We start from the raw sequence: 22805 nt of genomic DNA, 5'->3' as shown, positions 1-22805 counted from the left end.
CCTTTGACCCTGGATAGCATCCTTGAAAGTTTTTAGCCAATTCCACACCCAACATTAACAAGCCCATTTTTTTCGTAATAAAATCTATCTGTAGAAGATGGTCAGTTTTAACTATTTAAGGTCCTTGTACCTTATGCTGTCAGGGTCATGCGAATCCCAAAGACGTATATATTGTAGCCCAATAGGAAAAAAAGCCAGGGAGGGAGCTGGTTGGCCATCAGTCACTGTTGATCTTTAAGAAGGGGATACAAACTTTTATAACCCCCTCCTCCCTCTGGAGTCTCTACAGCTACTCCTTAAATATGAAGTGACCAGGGGAAAAACTAATACCTTAAAGGCATATGGCTCTTGCTTAGGCAGCCCTAGAGCGCTGTCTGAAATAGCCTTTATTTACGAATGATGAAAGGTGAATTTTAAAATAACAAAAACTTGAGCAGCACCTGTAACACAGCACATCTGGTAACATATGATAGGGTAACTTAAGATAAATACTTAGAAAATATCAGCTTGGCTTAAGCATTATATTGTATACCAAATACTTATTTGCTTTCCTTTATTTTACTAAAACCGCTTCCCTGCAATTCTCTCTCTTTTTCTCTATCATGCTTTATTTTTTTATCATTAAATACAAGTATAATTTATCCTCTATTTTTTTTAGTTTATAAAATTATAGAATTTATAAAATTATTTAACTTGTATAATAAATTATATAAGTTCCATTTTATAAAATAAGTTATTATACAAAACAAAATAATTAATTTTTTACAAGTTTATTATATGAAATTATAAAATTAATATAAAATTGTTGAAGTTATGAAATACTCTTTTTAATTTATAGGCCACACCGAGTACATTCAAGTCCGACAAAATGAACTGCTTTGATGTCTTATCGCCTGTTGATGCTCTGGCTGAAACCTCCAAAGACCGAGTAGAGAAAGTTCAGTTTCCACCAAGAACTCCCAGCAGAAAGTAAGCAACTTTAAAAATTAATGCCCCCAACAACTGACTGCCTTTAGAGCCCTTCCAAATTGAATATTCTTCAAGGAAAATCAGTTTTTATTGTTATTATTGTTCTACTATTGTAATTTAAATAATAACTATTGAACTTTCAACTCTTGCCTCTCGCAAATGCTGATTTCACTTGCGTGCTTTGTGTTTAGGCTTTCTAATAAAATAAATGTTTTCGACTGCAACTTGTTTACTCTATTATGGAAACAATCGAATAATTGCATGTATTATAAAAGTTTTACTAAATTAAATGGTATAATTTTTAGTAAATAATTCAAATATATCTTCTTTTATATTAGTATATGTGGTTTATCTGCTTTATCTAGATGGTTAAGATGGCTTGGTCATGTTTAATTGTCAAAATTTGATGAATAAATTGCCAAATGTTGTGTTTTTTTAGTTATATGGTGCCAGAGCCGTTCCTAGGGTTGATGGCGCCCGGGGAAAAATTAATTAAAGTGCCCCCCCTCGACTCAAGTATAATAAAAAAAGCCGAATCAAAGTGAGAAAAATTGATCAAAGTTTGCAACCCCCTGCTGAAGCGCCCCCTAGCTGTGGCACCCGAGGCAGTCAAACCGCTTGCCCCCCTCTCTTTGAATGGTCCTGTCTGGGCCCAAACAATTTAATGAATAAATTGACCAAATTGGTGTTTCTTAGGTATGTGGAGCCAGAGCCGTTCCTAGGGTTGATGGCGCCCGGGGACAAATTAATTAAAGTGCCCCCCCCCCTCTCAACTCAAGTATAATTAAAAAAAGTTGCCTGGGCCAAGCAGAAAAGCAGGCTGTCCCGATTTCTAGGGTCACCAAGAACGATTAGAAGGAATTGGAACTTTATGGAAGGGGTGAACCCTTGAATAGATTAGTCTGGAGGAGAAGAATACGCAGATCTGTTTGCCTCAGGTGGCTTAGTGCTGCAATGTGTTATTAGTTGTAGAATTAATAATATTTTGTAGAAATGGATAAAATAATCTATGAAATAATAAAGATACAATAGAAAATAATAGAATAAAATAAACATTATGACTGAAAGAAAAGGTTCTGCTGTAAAACTAATTCATTAGAGATGGTGCTTGATCCATGCAGGAAAGATGATGGGCTGCCAATTATTAGTAATTTTCTATTACAGATATACTGTCAAAAATCAATACCATTTTCTCAGAAGCGGGAGAAGTAAAAATAATCTTTGAATTTTTTGCAAGGTGAAAAATTTACCATGCAACTGCTGTTTGTCTTCAGCACTTCAACATCAATTAGAGTATTTATAATTCCTTGATATAGAAGGCTAAATCCCTTTACTAATCCGACGAATTTCTGAATGTGGAAATAGATGGAAGTGACCAATTTTGTTCTTTTAACCTTTGTCTCCGTCTTCTTGTATTCCTCATGGTTTGAGGATCTATGGCTCAAATTGATGATTATGGTTTATGGGTTTGAGGATTTCAGGGTCATCTTAAGGTTCAAAAAGTATTTACCTCTTTATTAATCTAATGTTGGGATAAGCAACGCTTCTCCAATAATGTCATTTCTTAATTCCGATTTGAAATTACATTTTAGTCCAACCTGTGGCCGTTGGTCCTAGAACCATTCTTTGAGGTTGAGATAATTAGACCTATCAATAGGCTAAAAGGTCCAACCTCTTCCGGTCCTTAATGTATTAAATAAAAAAAACAAGTTTTTTTAACTGAAAGTAAGGAACGACGTTAAAACGTAAAACGAACAGAAATTATTCTGTTTATGAAGGGGGCTGTCACCTCCTCAACGCCTCGCTCTTTACGCTAAAGTTTTATTATTGTTTAAAAGAAAACTAGAGTTGAGAGAAAGTCAAACTTTAGCGTAAAGAGCGTGGCGTTGAGGAGGGGACAGTCCCCTTCATAAACGGAATAATTTCTGTTCGTTTTAAGTTTTAACGTCGTTCCTTACTTTCAGTTAAAAAAACTTGTTTTTTTTTTAAATTTAATTTTTGAACGTGTTTGAATTAATGCAGGTTTTGATTTTGGCTCACCATACATGAATAATTAAAACAAAATTTGCATATTAATTTTACTTTTGTTTGGTTAAAAGGCTTTCTCGAAACTTGTTTAATTTTATTTACGAACGTTTTCTTTAGTAATAAATATACGCAACTTACGAATTAACTTACGTAACGAACTTCTATATTCATAGATTTTTAATACGTATATTAGGGGGTTGGCCCCCTTGTCAATACCTTGCTCTTTAAGCTAAAGATCGAATTTTTTTCCAATTATTTAAGAATGATCCCTTACTCAGAATCAGTTGAAATCAGTTGAAAAACTTGTTGTTGTTTTTTTTGCTTAATTTGTAATCCTTTTCTTTAATAATGCTGGGAAATCCGGCGCCCCCTTCATAGCAATGTCCCTTCTCCCATGAAAACTTCCTTCATGGTATGGAAAGATCCTCCCATATAACCCCCAAACCCCCCCTACCTACCAGAAAAAATCCCCCCTGAAAACGTCTGTAGACTCCCCAATAACCAATACTATATGTTAACATGGGGTAAAGCTCATAACTTTCAGCCCTTCCCCCGGGAACTTGGGGGGATTAAGTCATCCTAAAAGACATAGTTATCATATTTTAGACCATGCTGAAGAAAATGGCTATCTCAAAATTTTGATCGGGCGACTTTGGGGAAAAAATTAGCGTGGGAGAGGGCCTAGTTACCCTCAATTTTTTGGTCACTTTAAAAGGGCACTATAACTTTTAATGTCCGTTCCAATGAGCCCTCTCACAATATTCTAGGACCACTGGGTCAATACGATCACCCCTGGGAAAAAAAAAAATAAACACCCATCCGTGATCTTTCTTCTGGGAGATAAATGCAAAATTTCACGTATTTATATATAGGAGCTTGAAAATTCTTCAGTAGGGTTCTCTGATACACATAATCTGATGGTGGGATTTTTATAAAGGTTCTATAACTTTAAGGGGGTCTTTCCCCCTTTTTTCTAAAATCAGCCAAATTTTCTCAGGCGCGTAACTTTTGATGGGCAAGATTAAACTTGATGAAACTTAAATATTTGAAATCAGCATTAAAATCTGATTATAAATCATTAGCGAATAAGGGGAATGTAAAGGAAGTCGAGAAGGTAAGATTTATTAATACACTAGTTAGCTATAACAAAATTTTTACTTTAGCTAACAGAGAGCAGAGTTAGATATGTTAGCTTAACACATAGAACATAAAGATAAAATAAACGCTTCAAAGTAATACATCTTTAGACAAAAATAAGTATAGATCAAGAAAACAAGCAGAAAACATCAAAATGTGAATAAAAGAAGTGGTGAAGGGGAGGTCATGGATAAAGTTGCCAATGTTTTGGAAGATGCGGGATAATGGTAAAATATTGTATTGGCATGTTAAGAAATTAAGAGAGAATAGTCAATCTGAATTTGTCCCAGTTACAGATAGAAATGGGGCCTCAATTAGTCAGAAGAAAAGTGTGAAAGAGAGATCAACAGAACAGTTTTCGAATGTTTTAAACGGTGAATAAGTTACAGGAATGATACAGAAAGAATGAAAAAGTTTATTGTTTTAAAAGCCCATTGCTTCCAAAACACGATTTATAGTTTGCAAGTAATGAAAATCCATTGCCTCCTCATCCCTCCTCCCCTTCATAAAGCAATAGAGCATTAATAACCTCTGGAATCGTTCCTCAAAAGAATAGTAAAGGCTACCCACCGTTCACCAGCAATGAATGGCAAGTGGCACTTGTTCTTAAGGATCGTTACTAACAATAGAACTTCTCCTCCCGCCTCCGATTGCTCTTCAAGGGATCTTTTACTAGGGATCTAGAGTATTTGACCCCTACGAGTGATTTTGCAGCCATTTCTGGCCTCTGCATCCAATCTTAGTAGAGTACCTCGCACAATACTCTCTCTCACGGCCAGACACTGGACAGAACGGCTAGTGGCTGGACGGTAGCTGAAATTAGCAGCAGTAGATCTATATTTGTGTGTACTACTCTCAGGGGCATCACAGGAGTTTTGTCACCTTTAGCCCCTATTTTTGTGCTACTTGAAAGGCTCTAATACTAATTAGCCTAACTTCATTGATTTATATGACTGAAAAAAATTACGACCAATAATGTCTATTAAAGTCGTAAATGATGCTAGAAGTCTTGAAAGTCACAAAAGAAATAAATCATAGGCAGCGCGCTTGCGCTGCCTAAGTAAAGAACGATGTGGGCACAATGTGTTGTTTTTTGGTTCTCCATACCCGGGCACTTCGTATCGAAGGAGTTGTCGTAGAAGCTTCGAATTGGAAATTGGAGTGGCTAGTGCCCTTTTAAATAGTCGAAAGTGATTGGAGGACAACTAGCCCCCCCCCATGCCCATCATTCCCCCAAACACTTACTTACTTACTTTACTTACTTAAAGCTCTTGCTCGGCAGCGTCGCCAGCGTAGAGGGAACCAGACGTCAGCACCATCAGTCGTCTCCAGAGTGGTCGGTTCAGGGAGAGGGTTGTCACTTCAGCCGGGTTGATGTTTCTGGAGGCGAGCCGATCACGGATGACGTCCGCCCATCTGGTGCGTGGTCTTCCCCTAGGACGCCTCCAGCCGTTTGCTGCTGGGTCGAAATCGAAGATGAGCCGGGCGGGTGTTTGGGCAGGCAGACGGAGCAGATGACCATACCAACGCAGCGAGCGAGACTCAAGCTGCTCGGACAGGGGTGGGAGTTTGAAGGACCTGAGGATTTCTGAATTTTGTACCCTGTCGGGCCATCGGGAGCGTTCGATTTTTTGGAGGTGTTTCGTCTGGATGGCATCTACCTTCAGCGTCTGTGTCCAAGTCTCAGCAGAATAGAGCATAATGCTGGCAACCGAAGCAGAGTATATTCGTGCTTTGGTGAGACGGCTGATCTGGGGTTTATGGAAGACTGTTTTTAGAAGGCGACCGAAGACAGCGTTTGCTTTTGCCACTCTTGCTGATTTTTCGGCATCTAGGCTTCCGTTTGAGCAGACAATTGAACCAAGGTAGGTAAACTGCTTGACTACCTCTACAGTCTGGCCACAAATTTCCACAGATGACAGGGGGTTGGACGGCGTTTTCTCAACGGGCATTATCTTGGTCTTCGACTAATTTATTTTCAGACCGAATTTCTCAGCGGCAGAGGCCAGTGTTTCCTGTGTAGTTTTGAGGTCACTAATGTTTTCGCATATTAGCGCCACGTCGTCGGCAAAGTCGACGTCTGAAAGAACTCTTCCAGCAAAACCTATGCCAAACGGCTGCACCTGCTGTGTTTTATTCAGGATGTGGTCTATTACACAGTTAAAGAGCTCAGGTGCAGCGGCACATCGTTGCCGGACACCATTTTTTATTTTGAAATATCCAGAAGGCCGTCCATTTACAATCACCGCACTTTCAGTGTTATTATACAGTTCTTTGAGGAGACGGACGATTTTCGTCTCTGCTGGTGGTACGCCAGCAGACTGGAGGATTAGCCATAGTGACTGCCTATCGACAGTGTCGAAGGCAGATCGAAAATCGACAAAAGCAATGTACGCCTTCCTCTTATATTCAAGAGTTTTCTGTACTAGCTGTCTAATCGTATGGATTTGCTCGGTGGTGGACCTGCCTGGCATGAAGCCAGCTTGCTGGGGGCGACGCAGGGCATGGAGGTATCTTGTTGCCCGTTTGAGAAGCAGCATAGCGAAGAGCTTTCCAGGAACTGAGAGTAAAGTTATGCCACGATAATTGATACATTCTGCTTTGCTCCCTTTCCTCTTGTAGATTGGCACAAGTAGGCCCTTCTTCCAGTCTGAGGGGATTTTTTCAGAGTGCCACACAAGGTTAAACAGCATTTGTAGCCAGAGGATCATGGCTGGACCCCCATTTTTAAGGAATTCCGATGTTAGGCCACATATTCCTGGCACTTTGTTATTCTTTAGCTTGGGGGTGGCAGCTTTTATCTCCTCCGCTGTAAATTCAGGACCATCAGGAGCAGGTATGGTAGTAGCCGCAGCAGCTGCTAGCTCATGGTCCGTCTGGTCTGGTGGATCTGAGTTGAGCAGCTTCTCAAAGTGGTCCTCCCACTGGCGGAGGCATTGTGATTGGTCGTAGATATTCTCACCGCTAGTGCTTCGAAGGTATGGCGTAGTTTGAGTGTGCTTACCTGACAGCTCACGAAGAATCTTGTAGGTGGCTCCACTGTCCTTTTTCTTGGCGGCCTCTTGCAGTTCGGATGCCTTGCTGTCAGTAAAAGCCTTGCTGTCCTTATGCAACATGGAATTGCGCACTTTGTTTAGCAGTCTGTATGTAGCCATGTCCCCGCCAAGACGTGCTTCTCGCCTGAGCTCTATGATGGCAAGGGAGTGATTACTGATCCAGTCCTTTTTCTTCCGTTGCCTCATTCCAACAACGTCAGTTGCTGCCGCAAGAGTGTTCTCTTTGAAGGACTTCCATGCAACTTCACTATCATCGCATTGGCCAAGGACCTCAAATCTGTTGGATATCTCCACATGGTACCGCTCAGCCAGAGCGGGGTCCTGTTGGATGCGACCGGCATCAATTTTCCGAGAAGACTGGCTGTTCTTCATAGCTTTGAGGCGGAGCTTAATTTTGGCTGCTACCAGCCGGTGGTCGGTAAACACATCCAATCAAAATTTTGAGATAGCCATTTTGTTCAGCATAGTTGATTTGCAGATGGAAAATATATTTTTGAGAAGGACACTCCGCAACAACCCTAGAGGCAATGGTTGTAAGCTAGGCCCTGGGGCCATATAAGGTTTTTAAAGAAGGCGTTGTCGTAGAAAATTCAAAAAAGGCTCATTCGATTGGAAATTCAAAGGGCTAGTGCCCTTTTTAAGAGTCGAAAGTTATTGGAGGTCAACTAGCCCCCCACGCCCTTCATTCCCCCCAATATATCCAATCAAAATTTTGAGATAGCCATGTTGTTCAGTATAGTTGATTTTCAGATAGAAAATATGTTTTTGAGGAGGACACTCCTCTACAGCCCAGGGGGCATGGGTTTTAAGTGATGCCCTGGGGGCATATAAGGTTTTTACAGAAGGCGTTGTCGTAGAAACTTCAAGAAAGGCTCATTCGATTGGAAATTGAAATGGCTTGTGCCCTTTTTAATAGTCGAAAGTAATTGGATGGCAACTAACACCCCTTCCACGCCCATTATTTCCCCAAACACATCCAATCAAAATTTTGAAATAGCCATTTAGTTCCACGCAGTTAAAGTTCAGGAAATTATATCTTTGAGCAGGACACTCCGCTCACAGTCTTCAGAGCAAGGGTTATAAGTTATGCCCTGGGTTCATATAAGTTTTTATTGAAATTTTTGTCGCAGAAACTTGAAAAAGTGCTAATTCGATTGGAAATTCAAAGGTCTAGTGCCTTTTTTAATAGTCGAAAGTAATTTGAGGGCAACTAGCCCCCCTCCCTCGCCCACCTTTTACTCAAACACATCCAATCAAAATTTTTAGATAGCTATTTTGTTCAGTGTTGTGGATTTCCAGATAGAAATTATTTTTTGAGGAGGACACTCCTCCACAGCCCTCAGGGAAAGGGTTGTAAGTTATACTCTGGGGGTATAAAAGGTTTTTACTGAACTCGTCGTCGTAGAAAATTCAAACAGGGCTCAGTCGATTGGAAATTGAAATGGCTAGTGCCCTTTTTAATAGTCGATAGTGATTGGAAGGCGACTAACACCCATTCCACGCCCACCATTTCGCCAAACGTATTCAAAAAAACTCTGGTTATGCTCATTTTATTTCAAACAGTTTAAAGCCCAGAAAATAATATCTTTGAGACGGGCACTTCTACCAGAACTGTCATAATACTAGTTATGAGGCATGTCTTGAATACAGATTAGGTTTTATCGAAATGCCTGCCGCATGAGTTTAAAAAAAGACTCACTTGATTGAAAGTTCAAACTGCCAGGTCCCTTTTTAATGGTTAATAGAGATTGGAGAGCAACTCACCCCCCTCGGACCACACCAATGTCCCCACACACCTCAAAGACAAACTTTTAGATATCCAGTTTATACAACGTAGTTAACAGCACGAAAAACTAGTTCTTTAAGAATGACATTCACTTGAAAACTGAAAGGGCTATTGCCCTGTTAATAGTCGAATGTGATTGAAGGGCAACTAACCCCCTCTCACGCCCACCATTTCCCCAAACACATCCAATCAAAATTTTTTGATATCAATTTTGTTCAACGTATTCGAAAGTTCTGGAAATTAGGTCTTTTAGGATGATAACCCCAAAAAGGGCTCATTCGATTGGAAATTCAAAAGGCTAGTGCCCTTTGTAATAGTCGAAAGTGATTGGAGGGCAAACTAACACCCCTTCCAAGACCACCACTTCTCCCAACACACCCGATAAAAATTTTGAGATAGCCATTTTGTTCAGCGTAGTTGATTTCCAGATAGAAAATAAATTTTTTGAGGAGGACACTCCCCCAAAATCCTCGGGGCAAGGGTGTAGCGATAAAAATTATTTGGCTTATACTAAGTGCGGTACTAAATACTGACCGCGTCAAAGGCGATATTATGCCCAAGGGTCATGAACTTACACCTTGTAAATTCTCCGACAGTGCCGCTTATAGTGCTAAAGATTGTGTCAACTAGGCTAGCCCCGCTCTCAATTGATGAGAGAAATTTTAATATGTAGGCATGTAAATGTGGTCTCTTTTTTCTCGAGCTATCTGGAGATCAGATTCCTTTGGGAGCGTTTACCTTGGAGATAGACGAACTAAATACATATTATTAGACTAGATGCAGACATATGAGATGAAATAAACACAGATAAAAAAGGCAATAGATCTATTGAACTTACATACTTAGGTGCACAGCAATGGGTCACTTCAAATGACAATAACGGTGACAACGATGGAAGAATAAGAATTTTGTCTGAATGATCTCGACTCTGATCTACTAATCATTTTTAAAAAGCACTTTTACCCCACTACCAAACGCAGTTCTTTCGTCCTGCGCTGTAAGGACTGGCTTGCCATTGGCTCGCATGGCCCAAGGACGCGAACCCTCGTCCAATAATACGTCTTAAATGTTTTTGATGATTTAGGCGTTCACACGGTTCTTATCGTTTAAACTTCCTTAGAAATATTGTGCGTAGCATCTTTCTTATTGCTCACTGTCTTAGCGAAATCCAAAGACTGCAGTTTCTTTTCTTTGCTGATTAAGGACTTTCTATTTTTGAAACTAGATTTAGCTTAATTATAGGAGTCAGAATTATCTTTAGAAAGAAGGAACTTTATTTTGGTATTTTAAATACATCGCATTTTACTCATGGTACATATCCCCCTTCCCATCAATTAATGACGTCCCGTCATTAGTAACTGCTCGCCTTTGGGCTTTTTAAATGTTCGCCATTTATTAACTATTTCTTCTACATAATTATTTTATATAGTTATGGCTTAATCAGGAGTGCTAAAAATTTTCTCTATTACTTTTTTTTTATTCTACATCCCTATCTAAAATTTATCTACCGGAATAAGATTATTCATGGTTCTAGGCTAGCTACTATACTAAAGATTTTTTTTTTCAATTTTTACAAGGCTTTTTTTTTATTTTGTTGTCTATATGGCATACTACATTCTATCTACACTACATTGAACGGATAATATGATAACACTACACCTAATTCTACTTGAACGTCTAGCGGTACATACATAAATGATTTATAACAAGCAATATTGGGTTTACCATATTCACTGGTAACATTAAAACACTTTCACTATTAGTATTTTTGAATTATGCAAGTTATTAGGAAGTAACGCATGTAGATTAACCTCTATTCATCACCTTCGAGTCCTTAGTGTACTACACCCTTCTGTTGTAAATTATTGTCCTTCACTCTTTTTGTCTTGGCAAATTTTGAAGCATTTACTTTATGGTTTCTTCATGGAACAGTTCGAGCCTGACTATCTTCACACGACAAGTTTTCTCTAATAGTCAACTGGGAAATGATGCTTCCCACTACAGGTGTTGGTGTTTTTCTTCTCAGCATATCATTTTTAGGATTTTTTGAGCCACATAAAGGATGTATTCTCGCGAAAAATTGTTCATTTGTGCCTTTTATAAAATTTTTTGTTCATGGCTTGCGTCGATTAGCCTTTGCGGTGATTCCTATGTTAATCACGGGGTAATTGAAGTTTGGATTTAGAATGGGTTGTCATCAAACTATAGTGGTTCTTTTAACATATTGTCTTTAACTTGAACTTCAAACATCTTCAAATATCGTTCAACTTCAAATATCGTCAAATATCGTTTATCTTGTATTGATCGATGGGGTTCTCGAAACTAAACTTCAAATTGTGTCTAACTTAAGCTTCAAATATCTTCAAATATCTTTAAATATCATTTAACTTCAAATATTTTTAAATATCATTTATCTTGTATTGATCGATGGGGTTCTTACAATTAAACTTCAAATATAGTGTAACCTGATACATAATATGGCTCATGGTCGAAGAAACAATGATTAAGGGTAACTGTTGTTTTCGTAGATGAAGCTGGGATGAAAATTGCCTGGAGTCTATGGTGAGTATTCTTCGTTGGTTGAGATATGATGAAAATAGATGCTACTGGGTCGTATCTGTGCTGGGCTGCTCATTGTAATGCTCAATAACCAATGTGTCCATTTACTTCCTGTAATAAAAATAACGAAGCAGAATCACACGTTCTATAAAGTAAACATTCATAGTACAAGTAAGTCACGTATTGATTGGGTACATTAATTTCTAAGCTATGAGACAGAATTAAACATCTAAAACAGAATCTAAAACAGAGATGTCTTCAAATTTGTTTTGAGAATGGGAACATCGATAAAGGGCTTATATAATTCTTCAATACTTATTAAATAAACATAAAGGACTTATATAATTCTTCAATACTTATTAAATAAACACATTTTACCCTACATGATTGATTTTGAGGTATAATTTTACAACATATTTCATGCCTGCATTGTTCACGCACGTCCGTGCTGTAAAAGAAACGAATGTGGAGCGTCGTAACCGCACAGTTTTACGTAAACGACACAACCAAGAGGGAACAAGATACAGCAAGGACGAGTGGAGACCTCTATACCCACTCCTTTTCTAATGTCTTCCCTATTTCTTGGCTTAGATGTTCTCATGGGGCTCCGGGTTTAACCTCTGCATTTCGGCTGTTTCCCCGTGTTCTTCTCTTGGTTTTCGCCTTCTCAGTCTCAGGATTTTTCCGTAATTACAAGTGCACATTGGTGCCTCATATTCGCCTTACGAATAAGGTAATTAGATGCAGGATTTCCAAGCTTGCCCGCGTAGATTCCAGTTGATGCTTGGCAAAAAATATAAGCGTAATGAAGAACTGACATCAATATCTTTTTAGAAGGCTATTGTTTGAGCAAACCCTTCAGCACTAAATAAATAACTATGATATTAAAGTCTTATTAGAATTCGTTAAGCGAAAAACACCTTCACATTAATAGGGAATTCCTGGTGGGTTTTACTTAGTCGCCATTGGACATACATAGGGTTTCAATCCATATATCTTAACTGATCAAATGGTTTTAAAATTTTACATATTATTATTGAGATATAATTCCACATCCGCCGTGAAATTCTCCATATAAACATACTAATAGCCAACTTACATAATTTGGTGACATTATATTTCTCGAGTAAGAAACACATGAATAAGTAAACTTGCAGCACATAATTACACTGGTATCCTATTTTATGTGTAGGCCTAAAACAATTATAATCTGCACTATGAAAAAATATTCCATATATTTAGACGCTTCTGTACTGATAATTTCTTGTTTTTTTTTATAATATCCATCTTAGTTAGGACATGGGTCGATTTTTCATAGATAATCCGAGGGGACCGCCAAAAATTAACAGATTAATGCTGCCTGGGTTTTGAGTTCCTCCCCAGGCTTCCCACAAAACGTGGTCCATCTATTTAGATTAGAGTACACAATTTAATACTGAGTAGGGGATGATTTCCATAGTTCATTTGTAGAATATAAGTTGAATTCCATAGAGGAGTATGAATTCAAAGTATGAATATCACCGACTCACGTATAGAATCGATGACATTGACTTTGAAAACACGACCTCCCCTCTCCATGATATAAGTTCCGTTATTGATCTCAATAACTGGTTATATTATAGGTTATCCAACTGATTAATTCACATTTATAGGGGTATGGTTAATTATAGGGTATTTGAAATTTTTCTTTGCATTAATTAGGCATATTTCCATCTGTCGGGTTTTTTAACCGTTCTGCCTGACGGTGTCGTTATTTTATCGCCTGTTTCATGCGGTTTTTTCTTTTTAGGTTTTTCTATCAAAATAAGGTCAAACTTTTTGTATTGTTTTTTAAAATATTCTTGCCCTTTTTATTTCGTTTGTTTCCCGTGTGCGGCTGCTGAGATTGGTCTTGACTTTCCTATTTTTTTAGCTACTCTATGATCTGATTCGCCGTCAGACTCTTCGGAGCTGGTTTTCGACGAATCCGGATTAGAACTTTTAGAGGTGGCACTTTTTGAGGTATCACCTGCCTTTCGTTCGTAAATTTCTACTCCCCTGGAAGTAGAAGGTTTATTCTCTACGTTCTCGTCTTGAGTTTTCAACTCGGGATATTTGAAAGATTCTTGAGATGTTTGGGAGGACTCAACAGTTTTTGAGGGATTCTTCCATTGTTTGAATGCCATGTCCTCAGGGGGATGGGGCACTCTTTGCACTAGGATTTCTCTTCATGTAGTCCACTGTTTAGGTTCGACCTTCGTCACAGTTATATCATGATATTAACCCCACTGGTCATCCTTTGGAGTTTTATTCTCAGGTATTGTACTTTCACTCGTTTTTATGGAAAAATTTATTAAATCCATAGCCTCTCGCAGGTTTGTTTTAGTTAAATCTTTGAGAGGAGTTTTCTTTACAGTAATACTAGGGATTTTTACGGATCTGTTTAGTTCTTCTTGCAGTGACAGGGGCCTTTCTATCGGGGTTGCAGGGGAAACCATATCGTCCGGATATCTTTTGGGGGGACATGAGGTTACAATTCTATTGGGGAAAAATTAGGTTTTTTGATATATTGTATAATCTAAATCTCCTGCACTCACCGATGAATAACTTTTTGGACTTTTTGGCGTTTTTATTTCAGAAAAGATTCCTGGTATTAGGGATTTTTTTTTAGGAACAACTAGATTTTTCATAGCTAAAAATTCTTCAAAATTTTCCTGATCACTCTCATTCACGAAATAGTCTTGCTTGAAGTTAAAGGGTTTTAGCTCTGCCAATCTTGACCTAGGGGGCTCATTTTCTGAATCTGACGAATCAGTAGAAGAGGGATGTGATACCCATCTCTCTGGAAATTTGGCTCTTTTTATTCAGCTACCATGCGCCTTGTAAGTTCTTCCCCTATCGGGGTTTTCCATTTTAAAGGTATATTCTTTATCGTACTTTTTGACTATTCTGTACGGTCCCGAATATTTGTTGGAAAGTTTTTTTCCTTCCGTTTTTGCCTCGTTCTTTAGGTAAACGAAGTCTCCTACTTTGAAATCTATATTCCCCTTAACTTTGGGTTGGTTTCCTAGCTCTTGGTTTATTTTACATTTTTCCAGCTCTTGCCTAACTATTTTATAAGTTTTCCTCATCCTATTTATGAATTCTTGTTTGTATTCTTCCGAGCTATTATAACCCTGCCGAGATTCAATTATCTCATTATACGAGATTATAAAATCACGACCAAAACGTAAATAAAATGGATTGTCTCTGATTGTTTCGAAATAAGCAGTGTTGATTACGTTAGTTAAATAAGGTAAGAGTTATATAAGTCGCCCCTGTTGTCTTTTGTATAAATACTTAATACGTTCGAAAATATTTTATGCCTGTTTTCTATTTTGCCATTAGCTTGTGGATGGTACGGCGCTGTCACCATTTTCTCTATTTTGAGAAAACTCATTAAGTCTTTTGTTACTTTTGAAACAAAATCGCTCCCGTTGTCACTCAAAATTTTATTAGGAATGCCAAATTGTAAAAATATTTTTGCTAACGCCTTACTTGTGGCATAAGCACCTTGATTTTTTAATGATTTTGCAAAAGTAAATCCTGAAAAATGATCTATAACCGAAAGAATACAAGTATTGCCTCTGCTAGAAACAGGTAGGCCTCCACTTGTCCCGTATAGGTCAAATGAGATAATATCGGAGGGGTACTTTGCTACCGGGATCCTTCCCATTGGAGGATTCGGGTAAGCTGGGGGGATTTTTCTTAAGTTACAGGCTTCGCATGTACTTACGAATTCTTTAAGTTTTGTCATTGTAAACGGGACATAAAAGTATTGTTTTAACTTATGGAACGTTTTTACAATTCCTAAATGTCCACCTGTATCCGAATGAAAATATCCAAATGCAGGCCCAATTAAGTTTTGTGGTAATACAGGTATTATTTAGGTTTGGTTTCTGTTTGTCTCAGAAGTCATGATTCTACACAGTATCTCTTCATCAAGATCGTAGGAAAAATTATCTATTTCTCTTTTAAGAGTTTTGAATTTATCCGGATATGCATCATCATTCACAAAACAATCAATTACTGCAACACACATTTCGTCCTTTTTTTGCTTTCTTTTTATATTTTTCCAAAGTTAAGGGCCAAAAGTTAATCTTAGTTTCTTTTACTGTGTCTTTGACTTTGTTTTTCTTGCATTTGTGTTTGCTTTTAGCATTAATAGCATTAATTTCGTTTTTTTCAGTTTCCGACGGACTATTTTCTGGGTATCTACTCAAAAAGTCGCAAACTGCATTTTGTTTACCTTTAAAATGTTCAAAGTCGTAATCTAGGTCTTGGATATTCATAATCCATCTAGCTAGAATGTCCGTGGGGGTTCTAAATGTGCACAGGTTCCGCAAGCTTTTATGGTCTAATCGTAGTATAAATTTTCTACCAATTAAATCGTGTTTAAATTTGTCCAACCGGTGGAAGATAAATAGTCATTCAAAACTTTTTGGAGTATAACTATTTTTGCCTTATAATAAAATTTTGATCGAGTAGTAAATAACTTTTTCTATTTGTTTTTGTTCAGACGGTTTCTCTAGAGGATTAGGGTTTTCTATCGGGATTATTTGCGAAAGGATAGCTCCTATGTCCTTTGAGCTAGCATCTGTCGTAACCACAAATTTTCCGTTTTCGAAATCAGGAAGTGATAAAATTGGTTCAGAAGTGAGCGCCTTTTTGAAACGGTCTAGGGAAGTTTGAGCTTCCTGAGACCAGGTAACATTATGGGAATTCCCTTTAGTTAATTTCGTGAGGGGTTTTGCAATTTGGGCATAATTGCGTACGAATTTCCTAAAGTAGCCAGTAAGACCTAAAAGTCCCTTTAATTCTTTCATAGTTCTGGGGGGCTTGAGGCTATCAACACATTTTATTTTATCAGGGTCTGGGGATATCTCTCCTTGGGTTACTACTACTCCTAAAAATTTAATTTTAGGTTGAAATAAATTTACTTTCTCAGGCCGGCATTTTAAATTGCCTTGCCTGAACTTCTCGAACACCTTAGCTAGTGTTGCTAAGTGTTGTTCAGTGTTTTCTCCCACGCATATAACATCATCGACAAAGTGAATTATATTCTTTAATCCTCTTAACAGGTGCAATAGGAGTCTACATAGCGCGCTTGAACTTGTTTTCAATCCAAATGGCACTCTTAAGTATTCATATGAACCACATTCAAATGCTGAAAATGCAGTTTTATGGACATTTTTCTTGGCCATTTTCACTTGGTGGTATCCTTGGGTGCGGTCAAAAGAAGTAAATTTTTACGTTTCGATTGAAATTGAATCAGGGATTTCATTTATTTTTGGTAAAGGAAATCTGTCGCATACTAATTACGTATAAAGGCACGTATAATCTAAGGGCTCTAGATTTAGCTTAATTATAGGAGTCAGAATTATCTTTAGAAAGAAGGAACTTTATTTTGGTATTTTAAATATATCGCATTTTACTCATGGTACAAGGGTTGTAAGCTATGCCCTGGGGGCATATAAGGTTTTTATAGAAGGCGTTATCGTAGAAACTTCAAAAAAGGCTTATTTGATTGGAAATTGATAGGGCTAATGCCCGTTTTAATAGTCAAAAGTGATTGTACGGCCGCTAGCCCCCCCCCCCCGCCCATCATTTCCCCCAACATATCCAATCCAAATTATGAGTTAGCCGTTTTGTTCAGTGTAGTTGATTTCCAGAGAGAAAATATCTTTTTGAGGAGGACACTCCTCTACAGCCCAGGGGGCAAGGGTTTTAAGTGATGCCCTGGGGGCATATAAGGTTTTTATAGAAGGCGTTGTCGTAGAAACTTCAAGAAAGGCTCATTCGATTGGAAATTCAAAGGGTTAGTGCCCTTTTTAATAGTCGAAAGTGATTGGAGGGCAACTATCCCCCCCCCCCCACGCCCATCATTCCCCCAAACATATCCATTAAAAATTTTGAGATAGCCATTTTGTTCAGCGTAGTTGATTTCCAGATAGAAAATAAATTTTTTGAGGAGGACACTCCCCCACAACCCTCGGGGCAAGGGTTGTAAGATATGCCCTGGGGACAGATAATGATTTATAGTAGGTGTTGTCATAGAAACTTCAAAAAAGGCTCATTTGATTGGAAATTCAAAGGGCTGGTGCCCTTTTTAATAGTCGAAAGTGACGGGACGGTAACTAACCCCCCTCTCACGCCCACCTTTTCCCCAAACACATCCAATCAAAATTTTTAGATAGCCATTTTGTTCAACGTAGTTTAAAGTTCTGGAAATAAGGTCTTTGAGGATGACAACCCCCTCACAGCCCTCAGGACAAGGATTGTAAGTTATGGCCTATGGGATGTAAAGTTTTTATAGAAAGTGTTGTCGTAGAAACTTCAAAAAGGGCTCATTCGATTAGAAATTGAAATGGCTTGTGCCCTTTTTAAAAGTCGAAAGTAATGGGAAGGCAACTAACACCCCTTCCACGCCCATTATTTCCCCAAACACATCCAATCAAAATTTTGAAATAGCCATTTAGTTCCACGCAGTTAAAGTTCAGGAAATTACATCTTTGAGCAGGACACTCCGCTCACAGTCTTAAGAGCAAGGGTTATAAGTTATGCCCTGGGTTCATATAAGTTTTTATTGAAATTTTTGTCGCAGAAACTTGAAAAGGGCTCATTCGATTGGACATTCAAAGGTCTAGTGCCTTTTTTAATAGTCGAAAGGGATTTGAGGGCAATTAGCCCACCTCTCTCGCCCATCTTTTCCTCAAACATATCCAATCAAAATTTTTAGATAGCCATTTTGTTCGGTGTTGTGGATTTCCAGATAGAAATTATTTTTTGAAGAGTACAATCCTCCACAGCCCTCAGGGCAAGGGTTGTAAGTTATGCCCTGGGGGCATATAAGATTTTTACTGAACGCGTCGTTGTAGAAACTTTAAACAGGACTCATTCGATTGGAAATTGAAATGGCTAGTGCCCTTTTTAATAGTCGATAGTGATTGGAAAGCAACTAACACCCTTTACACGCCCACCATTTCCCCAAACATATCCAATCCAAATTTTTGAGATAGTCTTTTGTTCTACGCAGTTTAAATTTCAGGAAATTATATCTTTGAGCAGTACACTCCCCCCAAAGTCTTCAGGGCAAGGGTTATAAGTTATGCCCTGGGGGAATATAAAGTTTTTATTGAAATGTTTGTTGTAGAAACTTGAAAAAGGGCTCATTTGATTGGAAATTCAAAGGGCTAGTGCACTTTCTAATAGTCGAAAGTGACTTGAGGGCAACTAACCCCCCTCTCATCCCCACATTTTCCCCAAACACATCCAATAAAAATTTTTAGATAGCCATTTTATTCAACGCAGTTGAAAGTTTTGGAAACTAGGTCTTTAAGAATGACATTCAATTGAAAACTTAAAGGGCTCTTGCCCTTTTAATAGTTGAATGTGAGTTCAGGGTAACTAACCCCCCTCTCACGCCCACCATTTCCCCAAACATATCTAATCAAAATTTTGTGATATCAATTTTGTTCAACGTATTTAAAAGTTCTGGAAATTAGGTCTTTTAGGATGATAACCCCAAAAAGGGCTCGTTCAATTGGAAACTTAAATGGCTTGTGCTCTTTTTAACATTTGAAAATGATTGGAGGGCAACTGACCCCCTTACAATGCTCAACTTTTCCCCAAAAATATGCAATTAAAATATTGAGATAGCCAATCTATTCCACGCAGGTCAAAGTTCAGCAAATTATACCTTTGAGCAGGACACTCCCCCCACAGTTTTCAGGGCAAGGATTACAAGTTATGCCCTGGGGGAATATAAGGTTTTTAATGAAATGCTTGTCGTAGAAACTTGAAAAAGGGCTCATTCGATTGGAAATTCAAAGGGCTGGTGCACTTTTTAATAGTCGAAAGAGATTTGAGGGCAACTAACCCCCCTCACACGCCCACCTTTCCCCAAATCACATCCAATCAAAATTTTTAGATAGCCATTTTATTCAACGCAGTTGAAAGTTTTGGAATTAGGTCTTTAAGGATAACATTCAATTGAAAATTGAAAGGGCTATTGCCCTTTAATAGTCGAATGAGATTGAAGGGCAACTAACTCCCCTCTCACGCCCACCATTTCCCCAAACACATCCAATCAAAATTTTGAGATATCAATTTTTTTCAAAGTGTTCGAAAGTTCTGGAAATTAGGTCTTTTAGGATGATAACCCTACCAGACCTTTCGGGGCAAGGGTTGTAAGGTATGCGCTGGGGGTGTATAAGGTTTATATAGAAAGTTGTTGAAGAAATTTCAAAAGGAGCTCATTTGATTGGAAATTGAAATTGCCCTTTTTAATAGTCGAAAGTGAGTGGGGAGAAATTAACCCCCCCCCCCCTCTTACGCCCTCCATATCCCCAAACACATTCAATAAAAGTTTAGAGATAGCCATTTTGTCCAACGGAGTTGAAGGTTCTGCACATTATGTGCGTGAGGATGACTTACCCCCCACTATCCCCAGATTAGAGGTTTTTAGTTATACCTTGGGAGTATTTAAAGATTTTAATTGTAAGACAGGTGTTATAAACTTCAAAAAGGATTGAATAAAATGGAAATTGAGTAGATTAGTGTAGCGTGTCACAGTCGAAAGTATTTGAAGGATAACTAGCCTCTATCTCACGCCCACCATTCCCCGTAACACATCCAATCAAAATTTTCAGATAGCCATTTTGTTCAACGTAGTAGAAAGCCATTTGATTGGAAATTGAAAGGGCTAGTGCGTTTTTTAATAGTTGAAAGTGATTGGAGAAAGACTAACGCACCTCACCCGCCCACCATTTTCCCAGACACATCCAATCAAAATTTTGAGATAGCCATTTTGTTTAACGTAGTTGAAAGTTCTGGAAATTAGGTCTTAGAGTATGACAACCACCCTCACAGCCCTTAGGGTACGGGTTGTAATTTAGGCCCTGGGGCATATAAGGTTTTTTTGAAGGCGTTGTCGTAGAAACTCAAAAAGGGCTCATTTGATTCGAAATTAAAAGGCCTAGTGCCCTGTTGAATAGTCAAAAGTGACTGGACATCTTGATATGTTTATAGTAAAGATTGATGTGGGTATAATGTATTATTTTTTTGTTGTTGTTGTTGTTTAGACCAGGGAACTTGGTATCGAAGGAGTTGTCCTGGGAACTTCAAAAAGGACTCATTTGATTGAAAATAGAAATGGCTGATGTTCTTTTTAATAGTCAAAAATGATTGGAGGAAAACTAACCCCCTCCAACGCCCACCCTCCCATCTGACTTTATGTTTAAAAACTAAATGTTGCCATAAGATTAAATCAAAATGCTCTGTGTTAATGCTAATTCCCAATAAGGTATCTCAGCAATATTCCAAGAACGACTGAGGGTCTTATTTTCAAACTTTTGGGGCTGCTTCTGCTCTTAAAATGTAACCGAATCAAAAAAGCGTAAGTTTTTTTACGCAATCAAAGAAAGTCAACAAATTTTTTGCGAATGGTATCAAGTTTTCCATTTCAGGTCAACAAGACGAGGTATGAAACTAAATTAAACACTTCTATTTGTGTCCAGATTTTTAAGAGGGTGTATATTGTTAAAAATTGCTGAAATTTTTTCTCCAGCATACAAATAGCAGGCAAATCTTAAAAAAAACGAAGAGATTTAAAAAATTATTTTCTTTTTCTATGAAAAGACTAGGTCAATCTAAAACGAACAGAAATGAATTCAAAAAAATTTTTTCCACAAAATAAATTTTTCAAAGAAAGGTAAAGAGTTCCATTAAACCAAAAATCAGCAGAAAAGAAATCAAACAATCTAACAAAAGTGGAGATGTCGCAACTAAGCATCGACAAATATGTATAGCCCACAGCGAACATATATTACCATGATCAATTGACCCGAGCTGAAAACATACAAAAATTAGCATGGGCAGCTGTCAAAACCTCTTCGTCTTCCGCAGGCCTAAACATGATTTGCAGATTTCTGAAAAAAATACAAATACTTTTACTTTTATAATTTTAATAAATCAAATAATATTAAGATTTTGATTGCTAAATATCAGTATATGTATACTAAACTGACAATGCACATTCATTTGTATTTATTGAATGTGGATAATTTATTAATTATATGTGTATTAATTATATAATTATATATTAATTATATTAATTTATATGTGGATATTATGGGGATAATTTATTGATTGTTACAACTATAATCTCTCGCTATATATCGTTACAATCGTTAGTAATACATCGTTATAATCGTCATATATCGTTATAAATCTTTCAGAAAATCATTACCGCATTTTTTTTTTGCATTTGGCAAGATGCTTATGAATCCAATGAGCCTAGGACTGAACATCTTTCAATTTTGAGTGGAGTTGTTTCAGATTCTTTGTATGGCGTTTTTGTTACGTACGTCGAAGTTTATAAAAACAGTGTTTTTGATCTCTTAGAAAATCAACCAGCGGACTCGAGAGCCAAGTAAGTCAATTGTCTCTTCTATCTATTGTTGCATTTGATCGATAGCTCTATATCATTTTCTTATTTCTTCCTTCTGTATGTTGAATTTGAAAAGAGAATTTTTTGACCTCTTAGAAAATCAACCAGCTGACTCGAGAGCCAAGTAAGTCAATTGTCTCTTCTATCTATTGTTGCATTTGATCGATAGCTCTATATCATTTTCTTATTTCTTCCTTCTGTGTGTTGAATTTGAAAAGAGAATTTTTTGACCTCTTAGAAAATCAACCAGCTGACTCGAGAGCCAAGTAAGTCAATTGTCTCTTCTATCTATTGTTGCATTTGATCGATAGCTCTATATCATTTTCTTATTTCTTCCTTCTGTGTGTTGAATTTGAAAAGAGAATTTTTGACCTCTTAGAAAATCAACCAGCTGACTCGAGAGCCAAGTAAGTCAATTGTCTCTCTTCTATCTATTGTTACATTTGATCGATAGTTCTATATTATTTTCTTTATTCTTCCTTATGTATGTTAAAACTTATAACAAGACTGGTTTGACCTCTTAGAAAATCAACCAAGGGACTCGAAAGCCAAGTTAGTCAATTGTCTCTTAGAATAGAAAAGATTTATTTAATAAAAAGAGCTTTCATAGTTTTGGCCTAGGCCCCAACTAAATAACGCTACTTTTTTTTTCAACATTGGTCACTAAAGTAGTGAAAAAAAAAAGTTACGAACGATTAAATGCACTAACAAAAAAAGGGACGAAAGGGTTCACGAACTTTATTTTGTTACATCTGATCGATAGTTCTATATTATTTTCTTTATTCTTCCTTATGTATGTTAA

General features: G+C 37.6%; 1 protein-coding gene across 1 annotated transcript in view; it reads left to right on the top strand.

Annotated features, from left to right (window-relative positions):
- LOC148955715 (kinesin-like protein KIF23) overlaps nucleotides 1-22805 on the top strand; it is an 89177-nt gene that overhangs the window by 6897 nt on the left and 59475 nt on the right. The window contains exons 5-7 of the mRNA XM_089107893.1: nucleotides 839-969; nucleotides 13188-13206; nucleotides 21792-21985. Of these exons, the coding sequence (XP_088964019.1) occupies nucleotides 839-969; nucleotides 13188-13206; nucleotides 21792-21985 (344 nt within the window). The remainder of the gene's footprint in view (nucleotides 1-838; nucleotides 970-13187; nucleotides 13207-21791; nucleotides 21986-22805) is intronic.

Source organism: Artemia sp. Qi Xiang Cuo, chromosome 2 (assembly GCF_049724085.1).
Source record: "Artemia sp. Qi Xiang Cuo chromosome 2, ASM4972408v1, whole genome shotgun sequence".
NCBI lineage: Eukaryota > Metazoa > Arthropoda > Branchiopoda > Anostraca > Artemiidae > Artemia > Artemia sp. Qi Xiang Cuo.
This window is presented reverse-complemented; position numbering and strand designations above follow the sequence as displayed.